Here is a 23,577-nt window from a genome sequence, read left to right as displayed (position 1 = left end):
AATTTTTTGGTCATCCACCACAGTTGTTTCTGTGGTTTTCTGGGTCTTTTGGTGTTGCTGAGCTCACTGGTGCGTTCTTTTTTTTTAAGAATGTTCCGAACAGTGGTTTTGGCCACGCCTGATGTTTTTGCTATCTCTCTGATAGGTTTGTTTTGTTTTTTCAGCCTAATGATGGCTTGCTTGACTGATAGTGGCAGCTCTTTGGATCTCGCTTTGAGAGTTGACAGCAACAGATTCCAAATGCAAATAGCACATTTGCAATGAACTCTGGACTTTTTATCGGCTCATTGTGATTTGGATAATGAGGGAATACCACACACCTAACCATGGAACAGCTGAAAAGCCAGTTGTCCCAATACTTTTGGTCCCTTAACAAGTGGGAGGCACATATGCAAACTCTTGTAATTCCTACAGTGTTCACCTGATTTGGATGTAAAGACCCACAAATTAGATCTGACAGTCTGCAGTTAAAGCACATCTTGTTTGTTTCATTTCAAATCCATTGTGTTAGTGTATAGTACAAAAAATAATAGAATTGTGTTAATGTCCCAATATTTATGCACCTGACTGTATGTCAGAGGACCCCAGGAACCAATTTCAAGTGTCATTAAACTAAAACATAAAAAAACATGGTTTAGGAATGTTTGACATACAGTTGCATTGGGCCTATTTATTCTTTACCAGGTATCATGGATCAGTTTGAAACTGTTTGAATCTAAATATTTTAAGAGATTATGTTCATCTATGCTGATGAGGAAATGCCACTAAAACATGTCTGAACAACGCAATGACCTCAAGAAGGCACACACATAAATAAGAGAGCAACAACTTGGTTTCAGTGAGAAAGGATTGAGGTAATAGGGTGGCCAGCTCAACCTCCTTAACCCAACTGAAACGTTTGAGGGGAGATTAAAAATGAATTTTATAATGCATTTTTCCTTTGCTGTGACACTCATGTATTTAACTCAGGTGTTGTCCATTTCTTCTGATCATCCTTATGCTGCGGTCACACTAGAGTTTGTGAGTGCAAAATTGTAGTACGGATGAACAAAAATGTAGTACGGCGATGTTAAAAGAGGCGGGATTAAACAAGATGATTAGCCATTAAAAAAAGTGAGCGATTGGTCCATGTTTTAAATTTCTGTCTAGAGAGGTTATGTTTCAATCTTTGATTGGTCTCATGCAATTCATATGATGTGATTTCACAGGTCAGAGTTCACCAAGCTTAAACTTTCCAATAAAGCGAACTGCGAAACTTGACGCACGAACTTGCGTTTCCGATCTGACGCATTCGCGTACGTATGAATGGAAGTCTGTTCGGAGAAAAGTGCAGTGTGACCGCACCTTTAAGATGCTTCTACACCTTCATTGGAGTCCAGCTGTGTTTGATTATATTGACTAGACTTGATTAGGAAAGCCACAGCTGTCTATATAAGACCTTACATCTCACAATGCATGACAGAGCAAATGAGAATCATGAGGTCAAAGGAACTGCCTGAAGAGGTTAGAGACAAAATTGTAGCAAGGCACAGATCTAGCCAAGGTTGCAAAAAATTCTACTGCACTTAAGGTTCCTAAGAGCACATTGGCCTCCATAATCCTTAAATGGAAGATATTTGGGATGACCAGAATCCTTCAAAGGGCAAATGGCTGTAATTTAACAAAGAGTGAAGAATTTAAGCGAGCCTGAATACTTTCCATACCCACTACATAATTCATATATATATATATATATATATATATATATATATATATATATATATATATATATATATATATATATATATATATATATATATATATATATATATATAGTTACTGTGATTGATGGACAGCTTCTAATTAAAATAGTCACTCAAACAAGAAATGACACTGCTAAATGATGCAAGAATTTAATATGTAATAAGGCATTTGAAAGAATACATCTACTTTTGAAACAAATCGATTTTACCCAAGATTAATTATTGACTGATTTCTGGACAGGACAAGCTGGCATTCACGTATTTCTTTAAGAAAAAAACAAGACTTAAATGCATTTTAAACATCACATCGCATATGTAATGACAAAATCAAGACATATCGTGAGTGAATACATTCATTTTGAATTCACAACCAAATTTTATTTATTAACTCATAATCATTTTCACTGATTTTTGCAATGTAAGCAGCCAGGTGAAGAAAAAAAGATTCATCCTGTTGGGAACAAAAAAAAAAAACAAAGAAAGTTAGGATAAATGTAATATCTATTAATCAAAGACTTGTGTCATAGCCATTACTTACAGCAATTAGCAAGCTTTTTCCACTCTGGAGACACATCAGCATTTACCAGCGCACAGGTCGACACATAATTATTGAAGGCATTACATAAAGCATTCTGACTGCCTTCATTGAGACACATTTGGAAAAGGCAGTCAGCAGCGAATCGCCTCTTTGATATAATGTCATGGCACTGGGCAAATGGGCCTGTTACATTCTCTATCAAACCACAGTAGCTTTGTCCACTATAGAGCAGCTTCTTTTCATCTGAGCAAGGGGGGAAGTGCCAGCAGTTGCTGTTGGTTTCAGGGACACTCCAAGACGTCGCCCATTCTGTGATGTCAGTAATTCTGTTACCATTGGCTGCGATATAATCATCGTCCAGTTTGTTACTGTAGGTTCCACACATTCCAACTACATTATTATAGTAGCTACTGGACAATGTCACCATAATGGTATCTGCCCAATTAAACATGACCTCCAAGCCAAAATCTGTTTGAAGAACTCCTACATTGCCTGACAGAATTATGCTCATCCCTTCAGTATTCAAGTTCACTGGAAGGTGTGAAACTGTGCCATCAACCTGAATAGGATAAAAAGAGAGCAGATATATCAAAAGAGGATTTCCAGAATGTGCAACAGGGTAGCAAGCACTACACCTCGAGGGCTACCGTCATGAAGATTTAAGCTCTATTACAGGACCACATTGGTAAAAGCTAACTGACTAGCATACAGTTTTGATTGATGCTATGTTTTTGTTCTGGGAAAGAATTCCCCACCCATTTATGCAACCTTGCCTGTATAAGAGTTGAAGTGCAGCAATATAACCTCATGTGGACCTTGCCGAAGCAACTAGGAATGTTTTGATCCAACTTCAAGAATATGAATTCAGGGTTGATAAAACACTTTACAAATGATCAATATCAGCTCTCTTAGCTAGATCTATTGTTTTTCATCCAATGTCATGCTGGTTCTGTCAAGTAGCAGGTGGCAGGTTTGCCAAACACCAATACAAGGAATGACAATTGAGAACCAACAAGATCTGTTCTACTTGTAAAATGTTCTATAATATTTAAGATAGTCTTTTGCAATGTTATATAACAGCAGGAGATCCAACAATATAACCCAATGGGAGCATACCCGAAACAACTAGGGATGTTCCAAACTAATCTCAAAAATCAGTATTGGGTCTAATCAAAAAATGTTTAATTGATCGGTTTTGTTCCTCTAAGCCCCCATGCTTTAATAGAGGAAAATGCACTTCCATTATATCTCTTGTAATAATTCCAAGTAATTTATTTGCTGTTTGTTTTTATTTGCCATCAGATTGCCTTTTACATTGTTGTTGGAGTAGAGCTGGAACTTCAGTTTGCCCTGCAGGGCAGGGCTTGTTATCTCTGGTGTACAACATTAGTTCAGTGGAACACTGACATGTTTTAATATTGACTTGATAGATGGTCACATGTTGGATTTGTCTGTTTAGTACTTACTGTCACATGATTGCGGTTGCCTTGGATGAAAGTGATGTCATGTCCTCTGACTGTAATGGTGGCTGACTTGACAAAAGAACCGCGGGTGCCTTTGGTAAACTCATTTTTGTTGATGATGCTGAATGGTGTAAGTGTTTGGTCATTTCCAGAAGTTTTAACTAATGTATAGGTGCAAGTTCCCTGAAAGGAGAAGTGATTTCCATCAAAGGTTTTGTAATGAGGATCTCCCTTGGCAATGCAAGAGGCTTTTGACTTTGCGATGCAGAGTGCCTTGTTATCCTTCACAGTGCAGTACTCTTGTTCACGGCACTGTTGTTTACTGCAAGGATCTGGAAGAGAGGTGAACATCATTGAAACCTACTGAGGTCTGATTTAGAAAATGGTAAATGACTTACAATGTTCATTGTAAAATGATTTAAAATGTTCATTAAAGATATACTTACCTTTCTTGTAGCATCCGGTGATGCCTTCTATATTGTCACAGATCTGATCAGCATCACATTTCAAGGGCTCACAGGTGAATACTCCAGCTTTGCAGAGGCATGTCTCCTCACACTCTCCCCGAATGACTGTCTCACCAGACTGCATAACAAAGAGAGACAAGAAATTGAAACATCTCTTGGTGGCTTGTGGGATTGTTTATGTTGCAAGAGAGAGAATAGTTCTTACTTTGTAAAACCTTCCATCTACTTGACAACCACAGTCCTGGAAAACCTTGCATTCACCTCCATCAAACAAGAAGCCATCTTCACATTGACATCCCTCCTGACATGGTGGACATTTCTGTGAGTTTGTCAGGCTAGCACAAGTTGAAGAACAGGTGTCGGTACAAAGCTCATAGTGACTGTTTGCCAAACACGTGATTGCTGAAAGAATACAAGGTTGTTTTTATTGACTGGCTATTGGCTATACAGTAAAGTTTTGAAGATAAAATTCCATTTTTAACTGTATCCTCTTCAACTGAATGCCAAGGGAAAAAGGGTGTAAATTGTTAACATGCAACCACTTACGACAGAAGGTTGTGTTCCTCCAAATGTTGATTGACGTTCCAATCTCTTGACAGCTGGCAACATAGTTTTGTATGTGGCGACAATGAGCTGTCTTGTCTGTTGCTTGTGCCACATCTTTGACACAATCATCGAAATATTTCTGTGGTGAAATTTTATCATAACAGCTAGAAAACGGTCCCTTCTCTGTGATTAACAAACTACAAGCGGTCTCTGCTGTGGTCTGTTTGTCTTTGTCAGGCTTTAAACAGTTAGCTCCACAGCCTGTTTGGCACATCATTTTATCTGATGGCGAAACCCAGGCTTCAGCAAAGTATTCTACAGAAGATGTCTGAATACCATCAGGTAGGAGAAAATCATCTGCACTGTTTCCATTGTAGTTTCCACAGAGACCTTTGACTGCATTTTTAAAAGAAGATGGGATCTCAATTTTGGCCACGGAGACTGTATCATATGTCAGTTTCAATCCAAAGTCTGTTTCCACAACAATGTTAATACCACTCTGATAGACTTGTATAAGTCCTTCACCCACAGTGACAGGAAGATTGGTTTTAACTTTGTCAACCTGTAAAAAAGTTAACAAAACACTTTGTATTCAGAGGGTCTTGATCTCTTAAAACTATGATCAGTAACTAGAACATTACCTGAACCTCCCAGATGTGGCCGGGCAGCAAAGTAATTGTGGATTGCTGTAACTGTATTTCAACTCTTCGAGTGAAGACCATCTCAGAGGACTGTTGTTTGATTAAGACACTGAAGGAGCTCTTTACATCCTGAACCTGAACTGCTTCAACCAACCTATACTCGCAGTCTCCTTGAACACTGAAGGACCTTCCATCAAATGACTGATAAAGCCCAAATCCTGACACTGAACAAACTGCTTTGCCATCTGGGAAACAACCCTGTACTCCATTCAGGACCTGGCACTTTTCATTGGGTTTGCAGGTGAATCCATCATCACACTGAACTTTTCCATTCTCTTTGCAGGTGCATCTCTGGAGACACTTGTCTTGAGGGAAGAACACTTGACCCAACTGGTAGTACTGGGCCTTGTAAGTACAGCCACATTGCTGTGCAGCCACACACTCACCATCGCTAAGGACAAAGCCCTTGTCACATGTGCAGCCTTCAGCGCAGGGAGTGCCCTTACAGCTCTTGGGCTCTGTAAGGCCACTGCAGGTCTGTGGACATCCTGCTGCACAAACCTCATAGTGGCTGTGTGACTTACAGGTTGTAGCTGTGGACAGACCATATTAAGGAATAATGTTAATGAATAGTAAAAAAAAAACCCATCAAAGTAAACTCAACAAGTAATTTAAGATATATGAATTGAGCAAAAAAAAAAAAAGATATATATACTAACGGCAAAAGCTGTCTGTCCTCCAGGACTCCACTGCACCCAGTGCATGTTGGCAAGCAGCTGTGTATGCAGTAAGAGCACTACAGAGGGCTGATGAATGGCCACCGTACATGCACATATCATACACACAATCCTCATAAAACTGATTTGGATTCACTTTACTGTGGCAGCCTTTAAAAGGTCCCTGTTTGTCAGTGATCTTGCTGCAAGGCTTTGTAAAAGTGTCTTTATTTCTCTCTGCAACATCACATTTAGGACATGCTTTTCCCTGACATCCATCTGAACATCCAGGATCATCCTTGACTTTCCAGCTGGTTCCAAAAATGGATGCAGTTGCAGCAAGAGTGTTGTTTGGAGTAAGAAAATCATCATTGATATTGTCGTTCCAGTTGCCGCAAAGCCCTCCCACGACACTGTAGTAAGTGCTGGGGAGAGTCAATGCTACATGGCTGTCCCAATTGAATTTCAACGTCAGACCAAAGTCAGTTTTTATCATGCCAAAATACCCACTGTAGAATATTGAGAGTCGACCATCTTCCAGTTCAAATGGCAATTTAACAAACAGATCGTTGACCTTTAAAACAAATTCACTTCATTAATGGACAAACCCATGTTTTTGTTGGTGAGTGCAGTAACATTTAACTCAGTTTGTGCATGCAGTAATTTACAATACAGAGTATAAAAGTCTTTTCAATGTACTGACCTTCACTTTGCCTGGGCTTTCCTTAGTTAAGACAATTGTGTATCCATAAACTGTTAATGATACACTCTTAGTGTAAGCAACTGCCATGTTCCTTCCTCTGTTCTCATTCTTGACCAAAACTTCAAAGGGTATCAGGGTCGTGTCAGCTGTGTTCAGTAGTTTGGACAAATAATATGTGCAGGTTCCTTGGAAGTCAAATGCCTTGCCATCAAATGTGCGGTAGTGTGGATCTCCTGCACCCTGGCAGATACTATATGACAATGGGTAACAATCCTTCACTCCATTTCGTACTCCACACACCAGGGAATTCATACACTTTGCAGGTGCGCATTCAACATTTCCTGTTTGAGGGTTGCACACACATTTCTCTGTGCATTGTTTTTCACCCCAAAAAGTTTGACCAGGAAGATAATATTGGCCTTTGTAAGCACAGCCACACTGTTTCACAGGTATGCACTCATCGCCACTGCGAACAAAACCTGCATTGCACTGGCAGCCCTCCACACATGGCAGTGCACACTTTTCTGGACCATCTCGATTAGCACAAGTGGCAGCACAGGCTGTGCCGCAGGCCTCATAGTGCATGTTGACTGGACAGTATGTTTCTTGAAGGATTTACAACAAAAAGTAACAAAATGACACAACTTGCATACAAACATATATTTAGCTTTTTTTGATAAAGTTCTAAATCTAAATACTTTTGCTGTAGCATCCAACGGCACCATCTTTTTTGTCACAAATCTCCTCTTTTTTGCATTCCATAGGTACACAGGTAAACACTCCAGCTGTGCAGGTGCATGTCACTTCACACTCTCCCAGAACAACTGCTTCACCAGACTGCAGAATAGATTAACGAAAATGAAAAACATTAAAACTGAGGGATAAAATATGTCACTGCTTTCTTGAGTTAAACAATAACATTAAATAAAGAGATGAGATAACTTCTCACCTTGTAATATATTCCATCTACATGACACCCACAATCCTGCAAAGCCTTACATTCACCTCCATCAAACAAGAAACCATCGTCACACTGACAACCTTCCTGACACAACGGGCATCTCTGTGACTTTGTCAGGCTTGCACAGGTAGATGAACAGGTGTCGGTACAGAGTTCATAGTGGCTGTTTTTGAAACATGTCAGTGCTGGAAGAAAACAAAGGTATTTTAACAAAATGATTTGGGTTCAATTTAAATCAGATTATTTACTTTTCCAAAACTCCTTCAGAACACTTAAGTAGGGGCATATAGAGAGGCTTGAGGAGAATTATTTATAGACGTGAAGTATACGACAACTTACGACAAAAGGTTGTGTTCCTCCAAATGTTGATTGACGTTCCAATCTCTTGACAGCTGGCAACATAGTTTTGTATGTGGCGACAATGAGCTGTCTTGTCTGTTGCTTGTGCCACATCTTTGACACAATCATCGAAATATTTCTGTGGTGAAATTTTATCATAACAGCTAGAAAACGGTCCCTTCTCTGTGATTAACAAACTGCAAGCGGTCTCTGCTGTGGTCTGTTTGTCTTTGTCAGGCTTTAAACAGTTAGCTCCACAGCCTGTTTGGCACATCATTTTATCTGATGGCGAAACCCAGGCTTCAGCAAACTCTACCTCAGAAGATGCCTGAATACCACCTGGAAGGAGAAAATCATCTGCACTGTTTCCATTGTAGTTTCCACAGAGACCTTTAACTGCATTTTTAAAAGTGGATGGGATCACGATTTTGGCCACGGAGACTGTATCATATGTCAGTTTCAATCCAAAGTCTGTTTCCACAACAATGTTAATACCACTCTGATAGATTTGTATAAGTCCTTCACCCACAGTGACAGGAAGATTGGTTTTAACTTTGTCAACCTGTAAATATAACACCAACAAAACTCTTCAGCTAACCGTAATCAAGGTCTTAAAACTTCTATTTGTGTTATAGTAACTAGAACATTACCTGAACCTCCCAGATGTGGCCGGGCAGCAAAGTAATTGTGGATTGCTGTAACTGTATTTCAACTCTTCGAGTGAAGACCATCTCAGAGGACTGTTGTTTGATTAAGACACTGAAGGAGCTCTTTACATCCTGAACCTGAACTGCTTCAACCAACCTATACTCGCAGTCTCCTTGAACACTGAAGGACCTTCCATCAAATGACTGATAAAGCCCAAATCCTGACACTGAACAAACTGCGTTGCCATCTGGGAAACAACCCTGTACTCCATTCAGGACCTGGCATTTTCATTGGGTTTGCAGGTGAATCCATCATCACACTGAACTTTTCCATTCTCTTTGCAGGTGCATCTCTGGAGACACTTGTCTTGAGGGAAGAACACTTGACCCAACTGGTAGTACTGGGCCCTTGTAAGTACAGCCACATTGCTGTGCAGCCACACACTCACCATCGCTAAGGACAAAGCCCTTGTCACATGTGCAGCCTTCAGCGCAGGGAGTGCCCTTACAGCTCTTGGGCTCTGTAAGGCCACTGCAGGTCTGTGGACATCCTGCTGCACAAACCTCATAGTGGCTGTGTGACTTACAGGTTGTAGCTGTGGACAGACCATATTAAGGAATAATGTTAATGAATAGTAAAAAAAAAACCATCAAAGTAAACTCAACAAGTAATTTAAGATATATGAATTGAGCAAAAAAAAAGATATATATACTAACGGCAAAAGCTGTCAGTCCTCCAGGACTCCACTGCACCCAGTGCATGTTGGCAAGCAGCTGTGTATGCAGTAAGAGCACTACAGAGGGCTGATGAATGGCCACCGTACATGCACATATCATACACACAATCCTCATAAAACTGATTTGGATTCACTTTACTGTGGCAGCCTTTAAAAGGTCCCTGTTTGTCAGTGATCTTGCTGCAAGGCTTTGTAAAAGTGTCTTTATTTCTCTCTGCAACATCACATTTAGGACATGCTTTTCCCTGACATCCATCTGAACATCCAGGATCGTCCTTGACTTTCCAGCTGGTGCCAAAAATGGATGCAGTTGCAGCAAGAGTGTTGTTTGGAGTAAGTAAATCATCATTGATATTGTCGTTCCAGTTGCCGCAAAGCCCTCCCACGACACCGTAGTAAGTGCTGGGGAGAGTCAATGCTACGTGGCTGTCCCAATTGAATTTCAAGGTCAGACCAAAGTCAGTTTTTATCATGCCAAAATACCCACTGTAGAATATTGAGAGTCGACCATCTTCCAGTTCAAATGGCAATTTAACAAACAGATCGTTGACCTTTAAAACAAATTCACTTCATTAATGGACAAACCCATGTTTTTGTTGGTGAGTGCAGTAACATTTAACTCAGTTTGTGCATGCAGTAATTTACAATACAGAGTATAAAAGTCTTTTCAATGTACTGACCTTCACTTTGCCTGGGCTTTCCTTAGTTAAGACAATTGTGTATCCATAAACTGTTAATGATACACTCTTAGTGTAAGCAACTGCCATGTTCCTTCCTCTGTTCTCATTCTTGACCAATACTTCAAAGGGTATCAGGGTCGTGTCAGCTGTGTTCAGTAGTTTGGACAAATAATATGTGCAGGTTCCTTGGAAGTCAAATGCCTTGCCATCAAATGTGCGGTAGTGTGGATCTCCTGCACCCTGGCAGATACCATATGACAATGGGTAACAATCCTTCACTCCATTTCGAACTCCACACACCAGGGAATTCATACACTTTGCAGGTGCGCATTCAACATTTCCTGTTTGAGGGTTGCACACACATTTCTCTGTGCATTGTTTTTCACCCCAAAAAGTTTGACCAGGAAGATAATATTGGCCTTTGTAAGCACAGCCACACTGTTTCACAGGTATGCACTCATCGCCACTGCGAACAAAACCTGCATTGCACTGGCAGCCCTCCACACATGGCAGTGCACACTTTTCTGGACCATCTCGATTAGCACAAGTGGCAGCACAGGCTGTGCCGCAGGCCTCATAGTGCATGTTGACTGGACAGTATGTTTCTTGAAGGATTTACAACAAAAAGTAACAAAATGACACAACTTGCATACAAACATATATTTAGCTTTTTTGATAAAGTTCTAAATCTAAATACTTTTGCTGTAGCATCCAACGGCACCATCTTTTTTGTCACAAATCTCCTCTTTTTTGCATTCCATAGGTACACAGGTAAACACTCCAGCTGTGCAGGTGCATGTCTCTTCACACTCTCCCAGAACAACTGCTTCACCAGACTGCAGAATAGGTTAACGAAAATGAAAAACATTAAAACTGAGGGATAAAATATGTCACTGCTTTCTTGAGTTAAAAAATAACATTAAATAAAGAGATGAGATAGCTTCTCACCTTGTAATATGTTCCATCTACATGACATCCACAATCCTGCAAAGCCTTACATTCACCTCCATCAAACAAGAAACCATCGTCACACTGACAACCTTCCTGACACATGGAGCATCTCTGTGACTTTGTCAGGCTTGCACAGGTAGATGAACAGGTGTCGGTACAGAGTTCATAGTGGCTGTTTTTGAAACATGTCAGTGCTGGAAGAAAACAAAGGTATTTTAACAAAATGATTTTGGTTCAATTTAAATCAGATTATTTACTTTTCCAAAACTCCTTCAGCACACTTAAGTAGGGGCATATAGAGAGGCTTGAGGAGAATTATTTATAGACGTGAAGTATACGACAACTTACGACAGAAGGTTGTGTTCCTCCAAATGTTGATTGACGTTCCAATCTCTTGACAGCTGGCAACATAGTTTTGTATGTGGCGACAATGAGCTGTCTTGTCTGTTGCTTGTGCCACATCTTTGACACAATCATCGAAATATTTCTGTGGTGAAATTTTATCATAACAACTAGAAAACGGTCCCTTCTCTGTGATTAACAAACTGCAAGCGGTCTCTGCTGTGGTCTGTTTGTCTTTGTCAGGCTTTAAACAGTTAGCTCCACAGCCTGTTTGGCACATCATTTTATCTGATGGCGAAACCCAGGCTTCAGCAAACTCTACCTCAGAAGATGCCTGAATACCACCTGGAAGGAGAAAATCATCTGCACTGTTTCCATTGTAGTTTCCACAGAGACCTTTAACTGCATTTTTAAAAGTGGATGGGATCACGATTTTGGCCACGGAGACTGTATCATATGTCAGTTTCAATCCAAAGTCTGTTTCCACAACAATGTTAATACCACTCTGATAGACTTGTATAAGTCCTTCACCCACAGTGACAGGAAGATTGGTTTTAACTTTGTCAACCTGTAAATATAACACCAACAAAACTCTTCAGCTAACCGTAATCAAGGTCTTAAAACTTCTATTTGTGTTATAGTAACTAGAACATTACCTGAACCTCCCAGATGTGGCCGGGCAGCAAAGTAATTGTGGATTGCTGTAACTGTATTTCAACTCTTCGAGTGAAGACCATCTCAGAGGACTGTTGTTTGATTAAGACACTGAAGGAGCTCTTTACATCCTGAACCTGAACTGCTTCAACCAACCTATACTCGCAGTCTCCTTGAACACTGAAGGACCTTCCATCAAATGACTGATAAAGCCCAAATCCTGACACTGAACAAACTGCTTTGCCATCTGGGAAACAACCCTGTACTCCATTCAGGACCTGGCACTTTTCATTGGGTTTGCAGGTGAATCCATCATCACACTGAACTTTTCCATTCTCTTTGCAGGTGCATCTCTGGAGACACTTGTCTTGAGGGAAGAACACTTGACCCAACTGGTAGTACTGGGCCTTGTAAGTACAGCCACATTGCTGTGCAGCCACACACTCACCATCGCTAAGGACAAAGCCCTTGTCACATGTGCAGCCTTCAGCGCAGGGAGTGCCCTTACAGCTCTTGGGCTCTGTAAGGCCACTGCAGGTCTGTGGACATCCTGCTGCACAAACCTCATAGTGGCTGTGTGACTTACAGGTTGTAGCTGTGGACAGACCATATTAAGGAATAATGTTAATGAATAGTAAAAAAAAAACATCAAATTAAACTCAACAAGTAATTTGAGATATATGAATTGAGCAAAAAAAAAAAAGATATATATACTAACGGCAAAAGCTGTCAGTCCTCCAGGACTCCACTGCACCCAGTGCATGTTGGCAAGCAGCTGTGTATGCAGTAAGAGCACTACAGAGGGCTGATGAATGGCCACCGTACATGCACATATCATACACACAATCCTCATAAAACTGATTTGGATTCACTTTACTGTGGCAGCCTTTAAAAGGTCCCTGTTTGTCAGTGATCTTGCTGCAAGGCTTTGTAAAAGTGTCTTTATTTCTCTCTGCAACATCACATTTAGGACATGCTTTTCCCTGACATCCATCTGAACATCCAGGATCGTCCTTGACTTTCCAGCTGGTTCCAAAAATGGATGCAGTTGCAGCAAGAGTGTTGTTAGGAGTAAGTAAATCATCATTGATATTGTCGTTCCAGTTGCCGCAAAGCCCTCCCACGACACCGTAGTAAGTGCTGGGGAGAGTCAATGCTACATGGCTGTCCCAATTGAATTTCAAGGTCAGACCAAAGTCAGTTTTTATCATGCCAAAATACCCACTGTAGAATATTGAGAGTCGACCATCTTCCAGTTCAAATGGCAATTTAACAAACAGATCGTTGACCTTTAAAACAAATTCACTTCATTAATGGACAAACCCATGTTTTTGTTGGTGAGTGCAGTAACATTTAACTCAGTTTGTGCATGCAGTAATTTACAATACAGAGTATAAAAGTCTTTTCAATGTACTGACCTTCACTTTGCCTGGGCTTTCCTTAGTTAAGACAATTGTGTATCCATAAACTGTTAATGATACACTCTTAGTGTAAGCAACTGCCATGTTCCTTCCTCTGTTCTCATTCTTGACCAATACTTCAAAGGGTATCAGGGTCGTGTCAGCTGTGTTCAGTAGTTTGGACAAATAATATGTGCAGGTTCCTTGGAAGTCAAATGCCTTGCCATCAAATGTGCGGTAGTGTGGATCTCCTGCACCCTGGCAGATACCATATGACAATGGGTAACAATCCTTCACTCCATTCCGTACTCCACACACCAGGGAATTCATACACTTTGCAGGTGCGCATTCAACATTTCCAGTTTGGGAGTTGCACACACATTTCTCTGTGCATTGTTTTTCACCCCAAAATGTCTGATCAGGAAGATAATATCGACCTTTGTACGTGCAGCCACACTGTTTCACAGGTATGCACTCATCGCCACTGTGAACAAAACCTGCATTGCACTGGCAGCCCTCCACACATGGCAGTGCACACTCTGCTGGATTACGATCAGCACAAGTGGGCGCACAGGCTGTGCCGCAGGCCTCATAGTGCATGTTGACTGGACAGTATGTTGCTTGAATGATTAAACAACAAAAAGAAAGAAAATTGAGATACCTGGCATACAAATTTATATTTTGGTTTTATGGTTTATTTTATAAAAATCTAAATACTTTTGCTGTAGCATCCAGTAGCACCATTTTTTACGCCACATATCTCCTCCTCTTTACATTCCAAAGGTACACAGGTGAACACTCCAGCTTTGCAAGTGCATGTCTCTTCACACTCTCCCAGAATAACTGCCTCACCAGACTGCAGAATACATTATTGAAATGAATAAAAAAAAGAATAAAAAAAATTAACAATTAAAAATGTCATTTCTGTTTAAAAAATAACATTAAATAAAGAGATGAGATAGCTTCTCACCTTGTAAAATGTTCCATCTACATGACATCCACAATCCTGCAAAGCCTTACATTCACCTCCATCAAACAAGAAACCATCGTCACACTGACAACCTTCCTGACACAACGGGCATCTCTGTGACTTTGTCAGGCTTGCACAGGTAGATGAACAGGTGTCGGTACAGAGTTCATAGTGGCTGTTTTTGAAACATGTCAGTGCTGGAAGAAAACAAAGGTATTTTATGCTTTAGGTTTAGTTGAAAGTAGATGATTTATTTTCCAAATCTCGATGTGAATAAAAAAACATTGAGAGGGATATAGAGAGACTTGAAGAGAATTATTTATAAACCTGAAGAATGCAACCACTTACGACAGAAGGTTGTGTTCCTCCAAATGTTGATTGACGTTCCAATCTCTTGACAGCTGGCAACATAGTTTTGTATGTGGCGACAATGAGCTGTCTTGTCTGTTGCTTGTGCCACATCTTTGACACAATCATCGAAATATTTCTGTGGTGAAATTTTATCATAACAGCTAGAAAACGGTCCCTTCTCTGTGATTAACAAACTGCAAGCGGTCTCTGCTGTGGTCTGTTTGTCTTTGTCAGGCTTTAAACAGTTAGCTCCACAGCCTGTTTGGCACATCATTTTATCTGATGGCGAAACCCAGGCTTCAGCAAACTCTACCTCAGAAGATGCCTGAATACCACCTGGAAGGAGAAAATCATCTGCACTGTTTCCATTGTAGTTTCCACAGAGACCTTTAACTGCATTTTTAAAAGTGGATGGGATCACGATTTTGGCCACGGAGACTGTATCATATGTCAGTTTCAATCCAAAGTCTGTTTCCACAACAATGTTAATACCACTCTGATAGACTTGTATAAGTCCTTCACCCACAGTGACAGGAAGATTGGTTTTAACTTTGTCAACCTGTAAATATAACACCAACAAAACTCTTCAGCTAACCGTAATCAAGGTCTTAAAACTTCTATTTGTGTTATAGTAACTAGAACATTACCTGAACCTCCCAGATGTGGCCGGGCAGCAAAGTAATTGTGGACTGTTCTATTTGTATTTCAACTCTTCGAGTGAAGACCATCTCAGAGGACTGTTGTTTGATTAAGACACTAAAAGAGCTCATGTCATCATCGTTGTCCAGAGCTGTTTCAACCAATCTGTACTCGCAGTCTCCTTGAACACTGAAGGACCTTCCATCAAATGACTGATAAAACCCAAATCCTGACACTGAACAAACTGCTTTGCCATCTGGGAAACAACCCTGTACTCCATTCAGGACCTGGCACTTTTCATTGGCTTTGCAGATGAATCCATCATCACACTGAACTTTTCCATTCTCTTTGCAGGTGCATCTCTGGAGACACTTGTCTTGAGGGAAGAACACTTGGCCCATTTGATAGTAAAGGCCCTCATATGAACAGCCACACTGTTCCATAGCTACACAGACACCATCGCTCAGGACAAAGCCCTCATCACATATACAGCTTTCAACGCAAGAAGTCCCCACACAGGCCTTGGGTTCTGTGAGGCCGTGGCAGGTCTGTGAACATCCTGCTGCACAAACCTCATAGTGACTGTTGTCCATACAAGATGCAGCTGTGGATAATCAATGTTAAGTTCACCATTAATGTTTTCACCAACTTCTGCAAAATCTGAGAGACAAACAAAGTGGAATGAATACTAACGGCAAAAGCTGTCAGTTCTCCAGGACTCCACTGCACCAAGTGCATGTTGGCAAGCAGCTGTGTATGCAGTAAGAGCACTACAGAGGGCTGATGAATGGCCACCGTACATGCACATATCATACACACAATCCTCATAAAACTGATTTGGATTCACTTTACTGTGGCAGCCTTTAAAAGGTCCCTGTTTGTCAGTGATCTTGCTGCAAGGCTTTGTAAAAGTGTCTTTATTTCTCTCTGCAACATCACATTTAGGACATGCTTTTCCCTGACATCCATCTGAACATCCAGGATCATCCTTGACTTTCCAGCTGGTTCCAAAAATGGATGCAGTTGCACCAAGGGTTTTGTCAGGAGTAAGAAAATCATCATTGATATTGTCGTTCCAGTTGCCGCAAAGCCCTCCCACGACACTGTAGTAAGTGCTGGGGAGAGTCAATGCTACGTGGCTGTCCCAATTGAATTTCATAGTCAGATCAAAGTCAGTTTTAACTACGCCAAAATACCCACTGCGGAATATTGAGAAGAGACCATCCTTTTGCTCAAATGGCAAATTCACAAACAGATTGTTGACCTTTAGGACATAAATTTTTTTTTATTAAAAGTATCAGGTACTGTTAGTCACTGTATAATGACATTCCATGCAGTTAATCATATTAATGTGCATTAGACTTATTAAATGTACTGACCTTCACTGTGCCTGGGTCATCCTTACTTAAGACAATAGTGAAGTTATAGACTTTTAAGGACACAGTCTTAGTGTAAGCAACTGCCATGTTCCTTCCTCTGTTCTCATTCTTGACCAATACTTCAAAGGGTATCAGTGTCGGGTCAGCTGTGTTCAGTAGTTTGGACAAATAATATGTGCAGGTTCCTTGGAAGTCAAATGCCTTGCCATCAAACGTCCGGTAGTGTGGGTCTCCTGCAGCCTGGCAGGTACCATATGACAATGGATAACAATCTTTCACTCCATTTCGTGTGTCACACATCTGAGACTTCTTGCACTTTGCAGGTGCACATTCAACATTTCCAGTTTGAGGGTTGCACACACATTTCTCTGTGCATTTTGCATCACTCCAAAAAGTCTGCTCAGCAAGATAATATCGGCCTTTGTATGTGCAGCCACACTTATTCATAGGTACACATTCAGCTCCACTCCGAACAAAACCTGTATTACAGTGACAGCCCTCCACACATGACAGTGTACATTTGTCTGGGGCACTACGATCAGCGCAAGATGCAGCACAGGCTGTGCCACAGAATTCATAATGCATGTTGACTGGACAGCTCAGTGCTTGGAGGAGAAGAATGTAAATAATTATTACATGGCACATAAATTGTCTATTCATAATCCAGCATAAAGGCATAAACAATTCAAGTAAACGAAATACAATGTATGCTTATATTTAAATATATACAATATTGAATGTATTAAATAGATGTGTGCACTTACGACAATTCGCAAGTGTCCTCCAGTTTCCAGTGATCTTAATTCCAGCTGACATACAAGCATCAACGTAGCTTTGAATGTTGTTGCAGAGGAAGTTTCTGACCCCATTGTTAATGCAGACATCATATACACAATTATCGACATACATGCGAGGATCCACAGTGTTGTGGCACAAAACAAATGGCCCATCGACTTTGCCTATGATACCACAGTTTGAGTCTTTTTTGTACTCTTCCTGAAGACTTAAAGTGCAACTTGGGCATTGTCCATTACAGTCGTCATTGCAAAACAAATCATTATCTGGAACCTTCCAGGTTTTTGCAAAGTCAATGATACTGGAGAGTGTGTTGCCTTTAGGATCGATATATTCATCTCGTCTGTCACCATTATAGTTTCCACAAAGACCACCTACAGTCTGGAAATAGCTGCTTGGAGCGGTGATATACAACATCATATTCCAGTCGTATTTCACCTCTAAGCCAAAATCTGTCGATATAATAACATTCAGCCCTCTCTGATTCACTTTTATTTTCCCACCATCTATACTCAAAGGCAGGTAAGTGTTTTCACCATCAAACTAGACAGAGAAACAAGAATACAGAGTCCAAAATAAGAGATTTAGTTATCATTTACAGTGATTATAAATATATCAAGAAACTAGAAGTGCTTTTCATTTTTACCTCAACTACTCCTTTCTGGCTGCCAACCACAACTGTGTGAGTGTACACAAGCACAGAAACCGACCTCACATATGCCACCCTTGTGCTTCCCCGGTGATTATTCTTTGTCAAGATAGTGAAGGGTATGAGGCCTTTTTGAGTCTTTGTATTGTTGACCATGACATATGTGCAAGTTCCCTGAAAGTCAAATAGTTTCCCATCAAAGGTTTTGAAATGGGGATCGCCAACTGCATGGCAAGTAGCAGTGGAAGTGGCAACACAGACACCCTTCCTGCACTCCTCTTGCTGACGACACTTCATTGTCTCACAGGGGTCTGGTGGAGGCGGCGTTGATGGTAATGCTAAGGAACACAGGAAAGTTTTATTGTTTAATATTTCAATCAGTTACCATTCATAGGTTGTTTCTGACTTACTGCCCAAACCAAGAAACTTGTTCAAACTTCTTACCTGTGTTACAGACTCCTGTTGTGGCATATCCATATCTTATTTTCCCACCAAAAGCATAAGCAGCCATGAGGGAATCACCAGATACGGTTATGGGACCTTTCTGCGAACCAATTGACTTGGTAGCCCATACAAACTTTTTGTTAGCAGGGAATGTTTTCCACTTCATTGAGCCACTAATAGTGGAGGCTGATGCAGCTTCAGCAACAACAACAAGCGTGTTATCAAAGTTGTCTTGAGAGTGAATGGTCCATGACTTTGACATCTCAGAAGTGGGTATGACATTGGTTAGAAACTCGTCATTTGGAAAATTGCTACTGAAATACATTACCATGACATTTTTGCTACTTTGAATGATCTTAGAATTTGCGCTCAAATCAATGGGTAAAACTTCTCCAGAATTTAGCTTTCTTTTTTTGGGGAACCAAATATGACTATCGAAAATGGACACAATAGTGTTGTCCTCTGGGGCAACCACGAAAGCTGTGTCTCTGCTTAAGGACTGATGCATAGCAGGAAGCAGGTATTCATTGGAGAGAAACTCGACTGGTGTCAGCTGCTCATAGACATGCTCACAGGTGCCGATGATCATGGAGCACTCGTGTCCTGCCAGGACAGCCACTGGAGACATGGATGTGATTTTTGTTCCTGACAAAGTTTTTTCACTGCGAAGTTGATAAACTTGATAGGGAGCCAAAGAGATCGTTTTTTTGGAGGTTCCAAGTCCAAAAATGGAATCAAGCAAAGTTTTTTTTGTGCTGAAGGTGATCTCAATTTTGTTCATGTAATTGCCGTTGACTATGGCTACCAGCTTTTGATATTTAGGTGGACCCGTGTCTGGAGTAAAAGCTACATAACTCTTGCCAAGCTGACTTACGGGGAAAAGCACACTGCTGTCTCCTGTGTAATCTTTTAAGTTGGATGACACGACTGAGATGTCAGCAGTAGAAGAGATGTACACTGTTTTGCTGGAGACTTCTTCATCGTTAATCTCAGCATTTGAAGGGAGGACAATTCTTTTGGTCTCACCTTGTCCTATGTCAAATTTCTGACTGTAACTCAGTGCCTTTATCTCAACTTTCACAGTTGCTGGAGAGGAATGTGCTGTTATAGTGAGAGTCAGACTGGCTTGTCCATATTGATAATTTGTCATGAAAGCTGTGATGAATTCACGCCCAATAGGACATCCGCTGACAGCTGAGGTTAGACAGAAACACTACTGTTACTGGCAATTAAAACACACACACACACACACACACACACACACACACACACACACACGCGCACACACACACACATATATATATATATATATATATATATATATATATATATATATATATATATATATATATATATATATATATATATATATATATATATATATATATATATATATATGCAGTTGAAGTCATAATTATTAACCCCTATTTTGAATTTTTTTTCTTTTTTAAATATTTCCCAAATTATGTTTAACAGAGCAAGGAAATTTTCATAGTATGTCTGATAATATTTTTTCTTCTAGAGAAAGTCTTATTTGTTTTATTTCGGCTAGAATAAAAGCAGTTTTTAATTTAAAAAAAAAACATTTTTAAGGTCAAAATTATCAGCCCTTTTAAGCTATATTTTATTTCCTTTTATGTGAAGCTGCTTTGACACAATCTACATTGTATAAGCGCTATACAAATAAAGGTGAATTGAATTGAATTTCGATAGTCTACAGATCAAACCCTCATTATACAATAACTTGCCTAATTACTGTAACCTGCCTAATTAACCTAGTTAATCCTTTAAATGTCACTTTAAGCTGTACAGAAGTGTCTTGATAAATATCTAGTCAAATATTATTTACTGTCATCATGGCAAAGATAAAATAAATCAGTTATTAGAAAGCATAATAGTTATTACTATTATTTTGAGAAATGTGTTGAAAAAAATCTTCTGTCCTTTAAACAGAAATTGGGGAAAAAAATGAACAGGGGGGCTAATAATTCAGAGGGGCTAATAATTCTGACTTCAAGTGTATGTACATATATACATATATATATATATATATATATATATATATATATATATATACATATATATATATATATATATATATATATATATATATATATATATATATATATATATATATATATATATATATATATATAATTACAGATAAACAGTTTACATTTAGCAAACATTACTAGTAGTAATTACTACTTAACATTGCAATTGTAATGATATAGCCAGAAGTTTACAAAGTAATAAAAACTACACTTAAATGAAAGTACAAATTCAGAGTGAAGAAAATCGCAAGTAAAAAGTGTCTGACACATTTTGTGGTAACATGGTTCTGTACACTTTCATGAAAATCTTTGTATTTATCTGAAGTAAAAAACAATTTGACAGCATGAAGGTGAGTAAACAATGAGAGAATTGAAATTTTTAAGTAGAGTATCCCTAAACAGCAAGACTATGTCATTATTTGTGATAATGTAATGATTTGAAGTTAATTTGATTTATTAAGATAAATAGTTAGATTAAAATTTATGGCAGCTAATTGAAACTGTAATTATGATAGCACTTATCCACTCCTATGAAACGAATGGCTCACCCAAAACTAAAAGAATTTACCATTTACTCCCCCTCGAGTGGTTCTAAACATTTATAAGTTTCCTTTTTAAGCTGAAGTAAGCTGAAAACCTGTGACCTCTGACTTTCATAGTAAGAAAAACAAATACAATTAAAGTCAATGGTTACCTGTTTCCAACATATTACAAAATTATTTATTGTGTACAAACTCAAACAGGTTTGTGAAGGGAGTGAAGGATGAGTAAATGATGGCATAATTTTCAGTTTTGGGTGAACTTTCACTTTAAGAAACATGATATTAACTTTGGATGTTTTACATATTTTTATAAAAACAAAGCAATCCTTTTAAATACTTAAAATATTCATTGGTTTTAATAATCTTTACTGATTTGCCCTCAGTGTTCTGCATTGAGTCACTAATCACAGACATGGACAACTATATATCAAAAAGGACAGAAATAATGAGCTACCTCAGTTCATTTTCAGTTGATTTCATGTAAACTTTAGAAATTTGTGTTATAAACATAAGCTGAAATGTCACATATATAATAATGAAAGGCATTGGGGTATCTGCACATGCACTTTTAATTTCCGTCAGCCAGCTCCAAGGCTTCCGGTTAATTGTCATCCCATACAAAATCGCTGCGTTTCTGCGTTTGCGATTTCTTTAAATAACAGCAATCATCACTGCCTGATCGAGATACGATATAAAGTGTGTCTCAGACAAGACAGGCAGCACTACATAACGACGGCGCCTGCATTTAAACGGTGTTTCATCTCTTTTTACGCTTGAACAACCAAATGGATGCTTAAGTCTACTGAACTGATTATATTTTAATTACATTACAACGTCGATGCTGTAAAAAGAACTGTGTGAAATTGAAAATAATCACATAAAGCTTTCACCGGAAGTTTATCATTGGCTAAAAAACACTAGCTGTGCATATAGCCCATTAAACACAAAAATGGCAAGAACATTTAAAGATGTTGAACTAAAATATCTTGGAGTAAAAGAAAAAAAAAGCTGTCTCTTCAGCAATGTACTTAAGTAAAAGTACCCTTACCATCAGTTTAAATTGTACTTGTGTAAAGCATAAATCTCCCAAAATAAGTACAGTAACAAAATAGAATTACTCCAGTATTTTACACCCCTGACTATAGCATTATCAAAATATGAGGAGAAAAAAAAACTTTTGATTAAGTATTAAAAACCATGTAACACCAATATAATTGATCTTACCAGTCACTGCTAAAACTGCCAGGCAGAAAAGAAAACACCGTCTCTCCATGACTGTAAAAGAAATTTTCCCCCAAGTTATTTTATTAGTAAATTAAGCTTTCCAATGTATAGATAATATATAATTCCCAAGAATCAGGGAAAGATGTGTACTTACCTGGAGGTAAGGTGTTAATAAAACATTTTAAACGAAGGTAGGGCTTATATAGTGTTGCTGGTAACACACACAAAAAAGTACATTGCTGAAACAGGAACTAATTTTTAAGGTACATAAAATGTGTGTGAAGTTACGGTAATATACATATACTGTAAACAATGTTCTGCATCACAGCTTTAGCAAACATGCCACTGCTGACAGAAAGGCAGAAATAATGTTATTAAATACAATATTTGTGAGGTTATAAAACAAATATGCTTAAAGGAGGGAATGATTCAGATGGGTAGGCGAGTGTGTGAATATGGATCTAAATGAACACACCACTGTGTACATTGGCCGGCTGTATAACCAGCAAACCAAACTGTGTGTTCACTAAATACACTGAGCATCTATGAGACATATGATCAGTCACCAGGAAACTTTAGCCACTTCACGCTCATATGAGCCTTCACAGTTTATTAAGAAATAATGGGCGATTGTGCAGTAAATATTTCTATATATGTGCGGATCTAATGTGGGTTTAGCATTAAAATTCTGCAATCATTGTCAGTGACTGTGTTTACCATGACACATCATTCACACAGAAATAAGGCACATGACTTAGGGTGAAATATGTTTGCCCAACTGCCCTGTTGAAATTTATTGTATGAACAACATGACAGCGCAAACAGAAACTTGTGTACTTTAATTATTTTGTTTGCCTGACATATTTGTCCAGATTCTGTCGAGTTGACATTTTCCAGTGTGCTTTTTCATGTTTGAAACTAAGTTAATCCTCCACTTGAAGACACACTTCTCAGGTAGGACATTTCCTAATACACTGCAGTTAAACTGACCTAACGGGTGATC

At 39.2% G+C, this 23,577-nt stretch overlaps 2 protein-coding genes across 2 annotated transcripts; both read right to left on the bottom strand.

The window, feature by feature from the left end:
• Window positions 1-1,876: 1,876 nt before the first annotated feature.
• Window positions 1,877-9,046, bottom strand: LOC130229431 (IgGFc-binding protein-like). Its single transcript, XM_056458227.1, has 13 exons — window positions 8,767-9,046; window positions 8,117-8,678; window positions 7,766-7,962; window positions 7,515-7,653; window positions 6,817-7,421; window positions 6,117-6,687; window positions 5,398-5,990; window positions 4,757-5,318; window positions 4,416-4,612; window positions 4,190-4,328; window positions 3,747-4,075; window positions 2,281-2,839; window positions 1,877-2,193 (listed from the first exon to the last, which is right to left on the bottom strand). Coding segments are annotated over exons 1-13 (4,536 nt in total). The 5' UTR covers window positions 8,848-9,046; the 3' UTR covers window positions 1,877-2,191.
• A 32-nt stretch (window positions 9,047-9,078) lies between these two features.
• On the bottom strand, window positions 9,079-22,642 carry LOC130229430 (IgGFc-binding protein-like). Its single transcript, XM_056458226.1, has 19 exons — window positions 22,575-22,642; window positions 18,755-19,948; window positions 18,308-18,648; window positions 17,631-18,204; window positions 16,867-17,471; window positions 16,181-16,751; window positions 15,496-16,091; window positions 14,846-15,407; window positions 14,498-14,694; window positions 14,245-14,383; window positions 13,546-14,147; window positions 12,846-13,416; window positions 12,130-12,722; window positions 11,480-12,041; window positions 11,129-11,325; window positions 10,878-11,016; window positions 10,181-10,785; window positions 9,481-10,051; window positions 9,079-9,359 (listed from the first exon to the last, which is right to left on the bottom strand). Exons 1-19 carry the CDS (start codon window positions 22,621-22,623, stop codon window positions 9,079-9,081), a joined length of 8,949 nt encoding a protein of 2,982 aa, XP_056314201.1. The 5' UTR covers window positions 22,624-22,642.
• Between the last annotated feature and the right edge of the window lie 935 nt (window positions 22,643-23,577).

This window comes from Danio aesculapii, chromosome 5 (genome assembly GCF_903798145.1).
Source record: "Danio aesculapii chromosome 5, fDanAes4.1, whole genome shotgun sequence".
Lineage (NCBI taxonomy): Eukaryota > Metazoa > Chordata > Actinopteri > Cypriniformes > Danionidae > Danio > Danio aesculapii.
The sequence above is the reverse complement of the archived record's forward strand: the minus strand, read 5'-3'. Positions and strand labels throughout refer to the sequence as shown.